The sequence below is a fragment of the Epinephelus lanceolatus genome, chromosome 20 (genome assembly GCF_041903045.1).
Source record: "Epinephelus lanceolatus isolate andai-2023 chromosome 20, ASM4190304v1, whole genome shotgun sequence".
Classification (NCBI taxonomy): Eukaryota; Metazoa; Chordata; class Actinopteri; order Perciformes; family Serranidae; genus Epinephelus; species Epinephelus lanceolatus.
Window position 1 is genome coordinate 16059371 of NC_135753.1, and position 16127 is coordinate 16075497.

At 42.2% G+C, this 16127-nt stretch overlaps 1 protein-coding gene across 31 annotated transcripts in view; it reads right to left on the reverse strand.

Moving 5' to 3' along the window:
* Positions 1-14216, reverse strand: part of scrib (scribble planar cell polarity protein) — an 81221-nt gene extending 67005 nt beyond the window's left edge. For all 31 annotated transcript variants that reach the window (XM_033638457.2, XM_078162493.1, XM_078162491.1 and 28 more), the window contains exon 1: positions 13165-14216. In XM_033638457.2, the coding sequence (XP_033494348.1) occupies positions 13165-13323 (159 nt within the window). In that variant the 5' untranslated portion in view covers positions 13324-14216. The remainder of the gene's footprint in view (positions 1-13164) is intronic.
* Between the last annotated feature and the right edge of the window lie 1911 nt (positions 14217-16127).

Sequence of the window (16127 nt, forward strand, 5' to 3'; positions counted from 1 at the left end):
TGTGACGTTTGACTGAACTCTTACACAACAGCAATGGAAGAAATATTATTAGAAAGCTGCCTGATGGGACAATAAAGCAAAGAGAATGAACACAAAGAGCTGCATTGTGAAGTGCTGCAATTCCTCGAGTTAAAATAACTGACCTTTTACTATAAACAATGCCCCAACTATCAACACATGCTGAATCACTCATCAGATTCAGCTGCTCAGTTGTGACCTTGACGAATGACTTAAAAGCAAAAACATCACCACAAGAAAAAGCAAAGTAAAGGGTTATGCTAAGGCCAAAACATATTAGTGAGAAAAAAAACACCATGAGTAGAAAATCAGGGCATTCTTGCCGCACTGTAGATGAAAAGATGTGCTCGGGGGGGCATCTAACAGACCCACTGATGTGCACACACATGTACATGCTGCCATCTCCTTTTCTACCGACTTGTTACTGCTCTGCTTGTTATTCATCGCTGGCATGAGCATGACACATGCATGCGTGCGTGCTGCTTTGTTGTCTCTAAAGAACCCTGCTGGGCTTTCTATTGACCGCTCTCATCTATTCTCAGTCATACACACAAACATTCACCCATCAGCACCTCTATTAGAGATCTGAAACTGCTCATATGGCACACATTCAACCTGTGCTACACTGTGTTTGCTCAATAACCAATTAGCCAAGCACGACTGTGTATCATTATTATATTCTGAGTCCCTCACATCTGAAAAAGATGTTCCCAAACCAGAACTAAAGCCTTTTTCCACACAGGTGGCCCTGACCTCAATACATTTTAGTAATAGCAACAATATACTGACCTGGAGACCGCCTCATACACATATTCACAAGCCGCCACTGTTTTCTCTGTACTTTTACGCAGCTGTGTAGCTTGGGAGGAATAGCTCCAGATTTCACACATATCTTTCAGTTTGTGGTTGTTGCATGGCTGCAGCAAAGTGGCTCAGCTATCTTGAGATCACTTTTATTTATCTCTTTTTAATCTGTGGAGCTGGGTTGCTTTATTTCAAGTTTTATTGACAGAAAAGTTAACTTGGGCTGCACAGTTAATCAAATTATTATCAAGTGCAATATCCAAATCACAGGGGCAGCTTTTAATTGTATATACTTTATTAATTCAATTCAAAATTCAATTTTTCACTCTGTTTGTCAATTACACACAGGTCCGAACACACACATGCACAAACTGGACCTATACATGCACTAAGTGGAGAGATGTCAGAGTGGGCTGCCCAAGACAGGCGCTCCGAGCGGTTGGGGGGGGTTCAGTGCCTTGCTCAGGGGCACCTCGGCAGTGCCCAGGAGGTGAACTGGCAACTCTCCATCTATCAGTCCACGCTCCATATTTTGGTCCGGACGGGGACTTGAACTGGCGACCCTCCGGTTCCCAACCCAAGTCCCTATGGACTGAGCTACTGCCGCCCCACGAAGATAAAATGTAACACGACATACCATTATAAATAAAACACTGTGGTGCTACAGAGGTACCCTGGCCTCATACTCATACTCGAGATGTAAAGGAAACCTGCTTATTTGTTACAGACCCCAGCAAAAATCACATCATAATTTTTAGTTCTTTTTTTTCTTCCAGTCAAACTGAAATGCAAAAACTACCATTTCCACTAAAATTGAGACCCCTTTAGCAATAGCTATCAAATGATGTCTTTTTTCCCGCATATTGTGCAGCCCTACAGAAAAGTGCCTTTTCTTTCATACAGCAAAAATAAAGATATGCTTTGTATTCAATCTAGACATCAAAATAAGAGATTTTTTAAACTTCAAATCAGTGTGTTACACTACAGATAAATATAAGTTAAAACTGAGGGATGTAGACAATGCTCTGCCAAAATTGCTGCACACATTGAAAATGAAAATACCTTAAAGATGTCACACTTTAAATCATTAATAATGTCCGTACTTATTCAGGCACTTTTATAAAAGTTATTTCCTGTGTAAAAAGGGGATCACATGAATGCTCTTTTACAGGGAATCTCAGTACAGACAAGAACACATGCTGTAATTTGACAGTGGTGATGTAAGATGAAGAAAAATATGATCAAGCTAAATAAACCAGTGGACACACCTTAAACAGAATCCAGCATATGCAGCAAAAAAGACATCATAATCAAATACAACACCATAGTTTCCTGGCAAAAGAAAAGGAAAACATGATCCTAAAACATTCAGGGATTCTGGCTAATGGTAGGCAGAATCAATAGTGTGATCAATGAGGAGAAGTAGACAACACAGCAATTTAGATAAGTTGTAAATGATTTTGCAGTCAGTGATAACTTCAGCAATCAGGAAACTCAAAACACTGAGCTCTGCAATATGGCCTGTTACTGCATAGTACGTGTTTGTTGTGTGAGCGTGCAGAAAAAATAGTTGGCTCCACTTAGCTGTCTCACGCAAGCTTGCAACACAACCACAAGAAAGCTTTCAGTATCTGTGATTACACATTTTAAATGTTTTCCCAAATTAGTTCATGGTCACAACATATAGGCTAAATATACGCCTGTTTCTTTTTAAACACATTCAGATCTTTAACTTGTAGTTTCGTTTCAGCTGTGACATTTACGACAGATTTAATCCAGTAATTTATGCTTTGGATTGTGTGGACTGAGTTACTGTTCATTTGCAGCAATTTTAACAGAAATTTTGAAGATTAAACGCAGAAAAATAGCAGTTCTCAATGGAGCACAAAACATTTCTGCTATTCAGAGATGCACCACAGAGTAGTTTAGAGACAATCAATCAAAATTGGCTGGGTTGGTAGAAAAATATTCCCCAAATGGAACCAAATGTTTGCACTCTGGAGTCCTGGAGATGACAGGCAGTGAGATAGTGAGTCAAAGTGAAGAGTGTTTAAGTGGTGTAGACACTACCATCATAGTGGTAAACACTGCTGCAGCCACAAGTGTGTTACTGTACTCCTTTATCATGACTCTTGAGCTCTTGGGCTTAACATTCCTTCACGGGTTGGTGCCACATCTTGTGAGATGACAGAGAAACAAGGTGCTTTACATTACTTATCGTAAATACTATCAGTCAGAGACACTGAGAACTTCTGAGTGTGTGTATATGGGAGAGAGGGAGGGGCAGGGAGCAAAACAGAAACACTGCTGTACTGAGGAGGGCAACGGGGTAAACAACAACAAAACATAAGCCGATTTTTCTCAAACCTCCTAGTTTTTGTATGCCTGGACTTAAAGTTCCCTCAACAAAACAAGGTCCAGAGTGGAGATGGTCTCACAAAAACAGGGCATTCCATGGCTCACTTGATTATTCCCACTTCCTGCTCACAGAGACGCTCCCAACATAAAGGAATCAACAAGAAAAACACAGGCGTCAACAAATCCGCCTGGCCCAAACCTAGACACTGACGACGTGCGTGAGTCGCCCCGTAGAAAAAACAAAGCAGGGTTATGTGTATCCTAAAGCAGCTCTGCCACTGGGTAGTCATTCTGAAGTGGCCACGTTTCAAAACACTGCGCAGCTGTGTTTTGGTGGCTGTTGTATCAATGAAATGATTGATAAATGGTTAAATCAAAATCCCCACTACTAGTGCTGAATATATAGTTAAAAACATTATTATAAAGTGGTTACACACAGCCTACTCCTCTAAATCTAGCAGGTGCCTTGGATGGGCCCATCTAAAGCCACAGGTACAGACAGTACGCTGAGGCTGAGGATGTAAGGGCTATCAGGTTTTAGAGTGATAGATAGAGGCATTCAATGACTGTGTGTGGCCGGCAGATAAAGGGCAGCATTTGTTTGTGGTTGGTTTTTATGCCATCCTGGGTGACCTTTTCCCCCACAGGGACATCGGCACCCTGACAGATTAGCCTCAAAAGGACCATTTGTGTGGCTGAGAGTGTAGTTCCTGAGCTCCTGTATGATCAAAAGGCTCAGAAACAGCATCCTATCCCAAAGAAATGTCATTTCTGAATTTTAACACTCTAAACTTCACATGGTCATGTGCAGCAGTGAAGATAAGTTCAAACTGTACTACAAACAGGAAATGAAATAACAAACTTTATACTCTGCACTTACAACTGATAAATTTGTCTGTGTTGACTAGGGCTGCCCTGTGAAAGCAAAATATTCGAATCATCAGTCAGGGACAACTCAGTCGACTGAGATTCTTCAAGATGAGCAGACGTTTTTGTATTTTTGTCTGTCAGTGTATGTCTGGTGACTGAAACGTCCCCAGTTTTATATGCAGAATGTGCTACTCGCTTTTACTCTGCTCTCCGGAACAGGCAGCTGCAGACCCAGACACAGAGTAAGTCTGCGTGAGATGTAGGCAGCTGCCTGGAGGAAGAGAGGCTTTGCTCAGTCAGACTCCAAGATAGCGTTATCTCCTGCCTCCTGCTTTGAAGTGGTGAATTTACACAGCTCCCACCACTTTATACAATACTCTGTCTGGCTTTTGATCGATATCTAGTGTAGGCGAAAATATCGTTGCACAATTCTGATCCGTTGTTAGCATAGTTGGCCTACATTAGCTCCCGGGGCTAACTTGACTTGTTTACTATATTGGTTTGGTCTGTAATTTTATTTTATTTTTATGTATTTATTTTATCGTGTAACATATTGAGTGAGTGTTTCTTTGTCAGTGTGTGAAGCTCTGCTGAAACAAATTCCTATCGACATGTCCAAATGGCAATAAAGTATTGAATCTATTACATCACCTCGCTGTCACCCTGAACATCCCGTCAAACCCTGTTCAAACTTTCAGACTCTATATGGAAAAAAGGAACGAATAGTTGAATATTTGTATTGAACAGCCAAATACAAATTCGACTGACACAATTCTGAGTCAGGTGCAGTCCTATTATTTACCAAACCTTAGTGACAGCTACTTTTTCTCTCTTCTCAGGAAAGAAACTATTAGGGGTGGGGGAAATTTCCGATTCTTAGATGCATCGCGATTTGGACGTGGACCAATCTTAATCGATTCACAAACATCCAAATTTCGATTATTTAAATCTGTTAATTAGAGTGATACAGAAGGTTATAAATAATGCGGAACTAAGAAGCGTGGCACGCGTCATCTCCGGGACACTATGGGATGCGCACCTGGAGCGGACATGCCGACACGCGCACAGAGGAAAACAAACACGGCTGATCGCCACCCACCTCGACGTGAGAGCTGAACAGCTCCTTCTAATTTAAAAGCAGACACATGGAAATACTTCGGCTTCTACAACGTTGACGGCAGAAGTGAACTGGACAAGAGCCACGTTATATGTAAGCTGTGTCGTGCTAAAATAAAATACTTTGGCAACACAACAAAAATGAGAAGCCATGTAACTCGATTCCACCTGACCGAGGAGTCAGGGAGACGGCAGGCTGTTGTTGCTGCGGCTACTAGTGGCGCTACTGACCAGAGAACAATCGAGGAAGCAATTAGAAAGCTGCCACCCTCATCGGAAAAGGCAAAGCGAATTACGAAGGCCATCGCGGCATTTATTGCCAAGGATTTGTGTCCTTCTTCCGTCGTGGAAAATCAGGGATTTCGAGCACTGCTGCATACATTGGAGCCCAGATACACCATCCCATCCCGACGCTATCTCACTGACACGGCCATCCCGACACTCTACCATCAAACCAAAACAGAAGTCATGGCCTCACTGTTGAAGGCAGGTAGGAACGCAGTTACATATGATGCGTGGACGTCTGTCGCCACCGAATCATTTGTTACTCTAACTGCGCATTTTATCTTGTGATTTAAGATACCTGTTGTTACCTTTGGTTCCGTACAACGAAGTTGTAACTTTCCACTTTGCACGCATTTCCATTTATATGTTTAATAAAATATAATGGAAATGAATTCAACTGTTTCTTATTACAAATGCACTGTTTTTTAAAATTGCAAGTGTTGAATGCTTATTCAGTGAGACAAAAAGAAATGTGTGTTGTGAAAAAGTTCATCAATATACATAAATTAAAGATGCATCAATAATCGTTTTATAATCGAATCGTAGCCCCTGAATCGTAATCGTTATCAAATCGTGAGGTGCCCAAAGATTCCCACCCCTAGAAACTATGCAGTACTGTTCTGAGTACAAGGAAATGTAGGAGTTTTGTGGTTTGGCCTTTCAATTTAAAGTTAAATCTGTAGTCACTCACCCTCCTTTATTAAAACATCCCAAAAACAGTCAAAAAATTATTTTGTTATTGAGATAATTTCTACCTGCTTTGTCTTACAGCACAGTAAATTGGATGTTTTGGGGTTTTGGACTGTTGGTCGTAAAATACTTTTGACTTTGAATAAAGGACTTTTCACGGTGTTATTTCTATAGACAAAATGATTCATCAACATCATACTCTACATGTTATTTATACACTAAAATGATACAATTTAAGAAAAAGATGATTTTGCTCAACTATGGTGGGAACTGAATTTGCTGCTTGATACCCATGGGAGTATTTAGGTAATGAAAAAAGTCACCAGTCACTTTGCCCATCTCACACACAACAAAGATAAAATCTTGCTTTGCATTTTAGTTTTTGTGTGTTTATAGTAAGGATTTAAGTGAACCACTCCCTGCTCCTGAGTAGAGACCGGCCTGTGGCCTTAACCTCTGCGTTTTCTAAACACTGGCTGCTGAGAGGATGAAATCAACATATAAATACAGTAGGGCCAAAAAAATAAGAGAAGATGGCGTCACCTTGCACATCTTGTCTGTGTGTACTTAATGCCTGCAGCCAACAGAGCTCCCGTCCTATCACAGTGCTCCAGCAGGGCATGCAGCGCAGCCACAGACTCACCCCTATCACAAACAGCTGCCACAACCAACACAGCCATCAATTATTCACCGGGGCTTTGCCTTCTTGTTTACCTTTGAGGCTGGCGACCAAGGCCAGAGTGCATGGGAGAATGAGCAATAGAAGCATGAGTGTGCAGACCAGCGTCGGGTCCAAATAATGCTGCCAAGAGAAAAGTAGGGAACTGTTGGATTCATGTCATGTGACCTATGAATAGGAAATGTTACTGTGCACAAAGTCGACAGGACCACACAGGGTTGAACCAGGAACATTATAATAATGGGGCTGTGAGCTGTAGAGTGGGGTTTCTTTATCTCAAGAAGGCTTGCAACCAATAATTACTGCCATTATTGTCTAATCTGCCAATTTATTTCTTCTTGAAAAAGTCATAAAAAAAACTCCCACCACAAGCTTTCAAGCTGAGTCCCGGGAGCTGTTCAAATTGCTTCTTTTGTCCAAAATCCCAAAGGCATTCAACCCACAATGACATAAAAAAGCAGCAAATCTGTATATTCAAGCAGCTGGGATCTGAAGGTTTGGCATTTTGTTTTCAGGCATGACTTGAAACAATTAATTAGTTACCAAAATTGTTCTTAATTTATTGTAGATTAGATGCATCATGCAAGGAATGAACATTGTTTGCAAATAAAACGAACATGGGACACCTCAGGGGCACTGACATTGAGCAATAAGTCAGTGGCATATTAACAGGTGCAGGGCTAATTTCCACATGCACCTTGCCACCACTAGTGTGCAGGTTTACAGGAGAAAATTTAGCAACAGCTGTCCTTATGTGTGCCTTATTGCAGCGATGTGTTTTTCACTGGAAGCTTGACATAACCCAGTTAATATCTCTGCCATTTCCCAGGAAGAACGCATGATTTCTCAAAGTGAAAGCGAGGGAAGGAGGGAGGATGTGTATGTGCCTGTCAGGAGGAACAAAGAAGAAGATCCATCTACACCATGCAGAGGTCCCCAGGGGACCGGCTGTTTGCTCTGTGACCACTTCTCTGGCTGCCTCTCTCCCACCTGACACCGAATGTCAGGCCAGACTCCCGTGTTCATGGCTGGATGGACGGCCCCGACACCAAGAGCCCCAGAGGACCGGGGATCAGTGGAGCTCAGCTCAGCTCCCTGATCACTTCCTCTGGTGGAGGTGCCAGAGCTCCCCCTTCTCCTGTTAATCCATCTCCGGAATGAAATACACCCCCCACCACCACCACTACATACTCACTCTCTCACTCACACGCACACACACACACCTCCCATTACCCCTCTGTCCCACCAGATTGGGGGGAGGGGGCCAGGCAGGATGTGAGACCAGCTGGTCATCAGCTCAGACAAAGAAACCTGCTGAATGTGCTCTTGCATCAAAAAGAAACTCAGATCTCGCTCTCTGCTGTTTCTTCATGGCCTCACCAGCCCTGGATCACTTTTCAGGCACTAAATGAAACAGCCCGATCCTGTGAAGGGAGGGCCTGATTACAAAAGATTTTTAAAAACCACTACTTCTGTTTTTCTTGCTGATGTAGTCCCCTACAATCAGGGTGGGGGTGGGGTCAACTACAGCCACAAACTGAGAAAAAAATTACAGTCTGCTCTGAGACATGAAAACAAAACACTGACACAACAATAATACCGCATTGACACTTTGTGAATACCTCTAGCTTCAACGTGCTTTACCAAAGCAGGAAAGGGGAGAGCAGAAAAGAGTTGCGCCAGAGGAACGATGTGGTTTTACCGCAGAGAGGCCAGTGGCAGGTGTAATTTATCTTTGGTCCTAGCCTACTTCAGCCAGTCGCTGGGGAGAGACAACCCAGGGCTCTCCTGTAGAGTTAACTGGAGACTGAGGGAAAGAAGACAGACTACAGAACTCACAAGTACACTGTGAGGACACAGTGTGAAGTGTATATGCCCTAGATTTCTAAACCAAACTTCTCTCAGTGAGCACTAAACTTTGGGCTTTTAAGTCCAACCAGGCTGCACGTCTCTCACACCTTCATTAGGGCTGCACAATATGAGGAAAATATTCGGTTTGCAATTAAATATATCAATATTACATGCGATAAAAAAACAGATATTAAAGTGTACTCGGTTTTCTGCTGCTTTTAGTATCCTACTAAAATACACCACATTGTTAGATTAGAAAAATCAAATGAGAAAGGATATATTTTGTACAGTCGATGGGTAGAGCACTACTCACTCTCAATTAAACTGAGCCATTTTTCAATCGTCCTTGAGACAATGATAAAGACATAAAAAAAAAAAACAAAGACACATAAAATAAAACACTTGACTCGGCTTGGGTAAACAATGTTAGACCAATTCACATTCAGCAGGAGCTGAGTGAAGGGGCTTAATTTGGGTTTCTCTTGACCCAAGGCGGAACACACACAAGGGACTCAAGAGAAAAGCACTCCGATTTTTATCAGTGCATTTATGTGCTCGAAAAGAGACCCAAATGGCAGAAAAGCTGTTCCCAGAGGAAGCGTACACTCAGACGCACTGGCATGTATGAAGGAGGGTCACAACTGAGGTGCTGAGGGGCATTTTCACGGCCGGGTGAAGCCCTAATCTGCCCTTTAGCCACAGATCTGTTAGCACACACACAGGGAGGGCACTGGTGACAGCTGAGGATTAAAAAGATTGCATAGTCATCCTTCCTATTTATCATGCACATATACGTTCTCTTTATTCAAAACATATCTACACATCTTTTTTTCATTTTTTAAGTGAAACGTGACCTCCAATTAATGGTGTAACTTTATGGATAGATAAAGAACAATTGGTCATTTTAAGACTTAGTTGCTGATAGCAGTTATAGATTTCCTCCTAGCCCAGTTATTAGAAGCAACAGCTCTCCTATGTCTGGCTGTGGCAAGTGTTGAGGCAGGAAATAGGTACTGTAGCATATCAAGTGTACCTGGAAGGTCCTATTAGCTAATAATACTGGGAGCAACATGCAGAAAACCTGTTTCGCAAAGTCTGTTAGGGACACACCCATCAGGGATTTGTTCCCTAATTCAACAATGGAAAACTAAGACAAGTAAATATACTCAGTTGTCTACATGTGTCAGGGACACTCTGTGGGCTGCTGCCTACTGCACCTGCAGCCCACCTGGTTCCTCCAAAAAAGGAGCTCCTTGTGCTTTTCAGCAGGTGTAACTGACCTACAACAAATCTTAAAAGTGATCATTTGAGTCATGATATGCTTGCAGACCTAATGTACGCCTGGTCAAGGGCAGTGCAGCACACACAGGAAACACAAAGAGCCATGACATTGGATATGAGGAGGGTAGGGGGGGCACAATCAGACTTGTGAATGGACTTCTTTGTAACCTGTCATGGGACTTGAGAATGGCTAAAAAGATAATTCCCTCTTCCTCAACATGATCTTTGAGGCAGGGCTAGTTTGTCAAAGCAGCAAAGGGAAATTCAGATTACTTAAGTGCATAGTATCCCTGTTGAAAACAGGGTTGTGAGGCATGTACTTTAAAACCAGACTACCACAAACAATACTTCAATAATTGACAGAAAAACAGTAAACCTTCACCAATGAGAAACAGAAGCCTGCCACTGGTGTTTCAAGAATCAACATGGCACCTTTATAGTTAACCCCTCATTAAACCTCACAAAGTAAACCTGAAAGCTATACAAAAGACCTGCTGTGAACTATCTGAGATTAGCTTTGTGCAATGAGAAAATAGAGCTGCAACGCAGCATTAAGAGCTAAGGATGTATGGACATGAGGGGAATTCCAGACCAGCTGCCTACTTAGGGTTTCTCTAAACTCATTCCATACAGATAGGTCATACTTAATGCAACTATTTCATGTAGTATAATCACTATAATCGCTATAATCGCCTGGATAAAATCTTGCCCTAGAATCAGACAAAAACAGAAAGCAGTCATTCTAAATTTCTTTTTTAACAAACATATAATGTTCTTGATGTGGCAAATGGCGGCACCATTACCGCAGAGAGCATAATCTAAGATTGGTGGGCAGTGCGGTGGGGGTGAGTCACAGCAAACTTAAGAAACTGTCAGGATGTTTAAATCTCCATCTGTTCACTATGTTAAACCCCTACCAATACGATCTAGACCTATCCACCCCCAGCTGCACCACGCTAAATACCTTTTACACATCGCAATTGCTTTATTGGCCATTATCAATTTAAAATGCACTACCAGTTTCCTGTGTTCAATACATTTTAATGGCTGTATTGATTGTGCAAAATGTTTCTGTACACATAAAATCATCTGAATGAAACTAACCATGCTCAACTGGTCTGTAAGCTTGCCACTGTGTTCCAAGACAGTTTGCAGCCCCCCCTTTAAAAGAAGTGAGTTTGTGAGTGTTACCTCTGAGCCGATTATTCTCTATCTATAGCATATGTTGTACATGCTGGTGTGGCCAATATGCATGCCACAATTTGTGCATACTGGGCTCCTTCACAGACACAAACATGGGATGAACTGATGTGCAAAAATGACTCGGGATGTCAGACTGACATCTAAAAATAAACTGACAAGCAAGTCCACACGGACTCATCTCTGACTTGAATACACAGTGACAGAGAAGGGGCACACAAAATGCATAAAGGCATTCAGCCCTTTACTCACTTATGAGCTCATTATGGTAATGCCGTTCATCATAGAGTCAGTGCCCTTGTTCCCAACCCTGTATGGGCCTGACCTCTCACACTGCTCGCTGAAGCCCCGCTGACTCTGAGGACCAGAGAGGGCCCATATGCTTTGTGTCTGCACGCTACGCATTCACCGCGACCACACGAGACATTCTGTCACCACGCATTTATGTCTCCCAGTTGAAGCCAGCACCACACAGAGAGACTGTGTCGGTTAGCTGTCTGCGCTGGAATATTTGGGTGTATCTGTCACTCAGTGTTTTTAGGGGCCATGCACCAGGTACACTGTGGATATGACATATGGTATGAACTGAGTGGAGGAAATGCACTGTCTGTCTGCAGGTAAGCAGGCAAAGTAGGCCTTAGTTTTCGTGACAAGAAAAGGCCCTAACTACACTGAAGATGGGTTAAATATTCAGCAGCTACTGTATGCCTGTCTTCATGAGTAGCTTTCTGTCCATCTGTGCCAAAATAGTGAGGACAAGAGCCAAGTTTGTGTCCCTAGAGTAAGTTGTGCACGAGGCCATAATTTATCAAACTAACTCAGGAAGAGCTGATCTAATACAAGTAGTCTTATGTATAAAAACTAACGCATGTCAAAGCAAAGGGGTTTTTCAAAAACACAAATGCATCCACTGCAGGATGAACAAGTTCTTTTCTGATTCCCAGATGGAAACAGGCTGTCCTGTCAACACTTTGGCCTCTGCTGACCTTGACTCATTAACAATGCTCATTAGTGAATGTGCCACTTGCCCCTTTCACCACTAAGCTGAAGCCATGAAATGTGAGAGACTGACAATGTCTACTAGCACTGACCAATCTATTCATACAAACTCACTGCTCCATCACAACCACAGTCAGTGTCTTGTCCTAATAATGAACAATGCCTTGAACTGAATAAAACAAGGAGAAAGTCGACCAAGCGAGTGCTTTGTTCCACAGCTCTGGAGAACTATAGGGAACACACAGACCAACAACATCTCCGCTTCCCTTAAAATAAACTCTTTGGCCGTGCAAAGAGAACCTTTTGTCATATTTCAAATAGTGGGTGTGTGGGTGGGGACAGCGTTGCAGTTCATTCCACACATGCCTTCCCACTGCATCCAATCCAACTGGGCAGTGATGCCTTACTACGGGCAGCATGTTGTGTGCCAGCTGTTCTGGTCAGGGTTAGTCCCTCTGAACATGCAGCGTATCCACCCTTCAGCCAGAGAACCCTCTGCACTCCAATCCCACTGGTGCATTTACCTTCACACAACTTAATTAAAGGCTCCAGCGCTCTTGGACAGATGAACTGCATTACCTAGCTGTAACATGCTGATGATTGTGACACTGACATTATTGGAAACTTCTGAGATACTGTTATCCACTTGTGTGTGGATGTGCAAAACAAATGCACTCAGCAATGCGTGACTGAAACTTTGCTATCATTATCTAATGCTGTCACAGCACTGCACACCAGAAAGGCCAAACCCATTTCCAAGGAGTCACGGAAGGAGGTACTTTACCTGAAAAGGAAGTACCTGAACAGGTGATATCATGCAAGCTGTTTCACCCTGACTCACCTTTGCTTTTCAAATATGTGGATTGGTCTGTGTGCAAGTGTGTGGTGCTGCAGGGTGAATTTGACAGTTAAAACCGGGTAAACATCAACACAGGAGCCACTTAAGTGGAGAGAATGGTACACATTGCTGATTGACACACAGAAGACATGTTAGGGCTGTGACCCCTGCATACCTTTGGTAGCTCTTTGAGTTGGTTGGCATCGAGGAGCAGCTCCTCCAGGCTGCGACTGTAGCGGAACACCTCATCGGGGACTGTCTGCAAGTTGCAATGTCGCTTGTCCACCGACTCGACGTGGCGGTTGCAGCGCCACAGGGGGATACACTTCAGCATGTCCGGCCGCCGTGGGGGATTGGGTTGCCGGTGCTACTGAAATCTCCGCATCGGAGGGTGAAGGTCGGCGGGAGAGAGGATGTTTTGTGGGAGTGGGCTCACTCAATGTCAAAACACTCACTGTGTCCCCACGACGATCCTGAGCAGGAGGCCGAAATCCACTTAGAGACACAAAAATAATCCCTTCGATCTGTTAGCAATATTCCCAGTTTCAGTTCAGATGGCTTTCACGGATTGTCACGTTCGTCCTCGTGTCATCCGCTCCTCACTTACAGCTAGCATACACCAAAAAACGAGAACTCCCACTTGGCTGAAGTGTTTCCTCACTTCTTGCACTCACTTCTTCACAGAGACGGGAGTTAGCTTGTTGTGCTACCGCCACATCCCTGAATGAGACCGAAGCTCCGCCGCGGCTAGCTGAAAAACATGCAGCCAACGACCCAGCGATGCAGAAACGTAGCTTCAAGTGTCCCAGTCATGAGTGGTGACTGATAATACACCCACTCGACTTAGGTTACAGGTAAAACACTACCTCAAAGCAGCCAACATAACACACGGAGCGAGGCGGCAGAGATTAACCCGAGTATGGCTGCGCAAGGATGTGCTCGTCCTCACCGGCTGTGTTGTTAGCAGGCTAGTTACCGTTAGCTAACACGGGCTAGTAGCTGAGTGAACGTCTTTGTGACTAGCTGCAGTTAGCTAACACCAGTATAACGAACGTTACGGTAAACACTTTCTTAACCGGACGACTCTGTGTAGTAGCAACATGCCCGGTGAGCGCGGTGTGAATGCGACGTAGGTAAAATGCCAGCACCACGAGCAGGAGCTTCAGCAACAGCCGCGCATCCCTCCCCTTGTTGAGCCGAGGCAGGCCGGTTTGGCGTGTGGGGGGCTGGGCTAAATTTGAGCTGGAGCAGAGGCCACACGGTGCTGGAGCCTCCGCAGCACAGCGTTACTTCAGCGCCACCTAGCGGCACATAGGTAGCTTCAACTGCTGAAGCTTCTTCAAACCTCTATCAGTAAAATACTTCAAATGTTCTTATCATGCCAAGAAAATTATTATGAAATAGTAAAGACATAAATCACTGATATTCGTTTAGTTTCCTTGGCAAATTACTCAAAGTTTTCACTGCTGTTTTTTGTTGTTTTAAATCATTTTTTATTGACAATACAGGAAATACAGAAGTAAAGATATACAGATATAATACATACATATATATTTAATACAGATATAACATCAGAGCCGGGTGGAATCTTTAAATGACCACATTAACGCCACTTGCATTAAAACGCGCATACATATTTTATGTATTTTACATAAAAAACATTTCCTTCATCACGGTCGGGACAATTTTTACAAGATACCAGTGTTTTAAATGGGTAAAATACAATCTGTGAATTAGTTTTTTTTTTTTGTTTTTTTTTTGCACATATACATTTATAGAAAAGACATGGAAAAAATAAATAAAAAGTTAAAACATTGTGCAGGAGAGGTTGGGAGCCAAAATGGCTTATAAAGATACCTCCCCTATTAAATAACAACAATCATACATAAAAAGTAAAGATAAAAGCAAATAATGCCTAATTGAACAAGAGTTCCAGACTATCAAGTAATACAAAATTGTAAGAGATGTACAATTTACAAGTACAAAGTATTTATAAGCTGAAATGCAAATTAGAAATACTATACTAAATGCCAAGTGGATTTTTGGGAGGGTTTATCACAGTCTGGTATGTGTTAATGATAAACAGCAACTTTGATCTCGATACATTTTTATTTTTTGCGCAGTGTCATATTTTTAAATTAATCCCATTCAATACCCACATACATATTTTTGTGTATTTCACATGAATATGAGTAGTATATGTATGTATCATTCCTTTTTTTTCTCTTTTTTCTAGCTTCAGTCTTGATCATCATCATCATCAATTTCAGGATTTTAACCAATTAAATCCCCTTATTTTTACATGATGCCAATGGTTTTTGTTTAGAAACAAGGAGCACAAATAGATTTTTTTTGCAGCTTTCTTATTCTTTGAGTCAAAAATGGTCTTAATGTTCTGTTTAGTTTCAAGTTCAAATACTAAAATTAAAATGTAGACTGGCTAAATTTGGATTCATGAATACAATACTTTGCTAGAATGATCATCAAATTGATTGTATGTAATTTGTGTTATATTATTAAATGATATCAACAGTACACCAGGACACATCTCTCCAAAAGTGGTTAGCATATGAATATTCCCAAAACAGCTGCAGCATTGTTTTTGCATTTATTTCACAAAATAAACAATTTTCACACGTGTCTTTCTTAAATCTGAGAAGATAATGCTTATTGCTTGCTTTATTGGGAATATTCTCACAATTTAACTGTTCCATCAGACAGCCCTCTCCAACAGAGAAGAAGCTGTGAACGGCTCCGATTCCCCATCAATGGTCTCTTCAAAGCCACCGGACTCCTTTGACAAAAACAGTAATTTTAGCCCACAGAACACAGGAGCTGCTGGTCTACCGATGCTTTGAGTAGTTAGCTATTTTATGTTATTGTGTGTCTTTGGTGAATAAGAACCCTTTGAAATGCCAGTCACACAACAACACAAACAAAACATCTGTAGACCAGCAGCAGTTATATCATTATTTTTCTCAATGGAGTCTGGCTTTGAAGACAGTGATACAACTTAATTTTCCCACTGAAAATCACTGACAGCCAGGTAAGTGGTGAAAATACTTTAAAAAAAAAAAACAACTTACATTGTTTTTGTTTTTTAGGTGGGATTTTTTAGGAGGCAAAGTTATGTTTTTC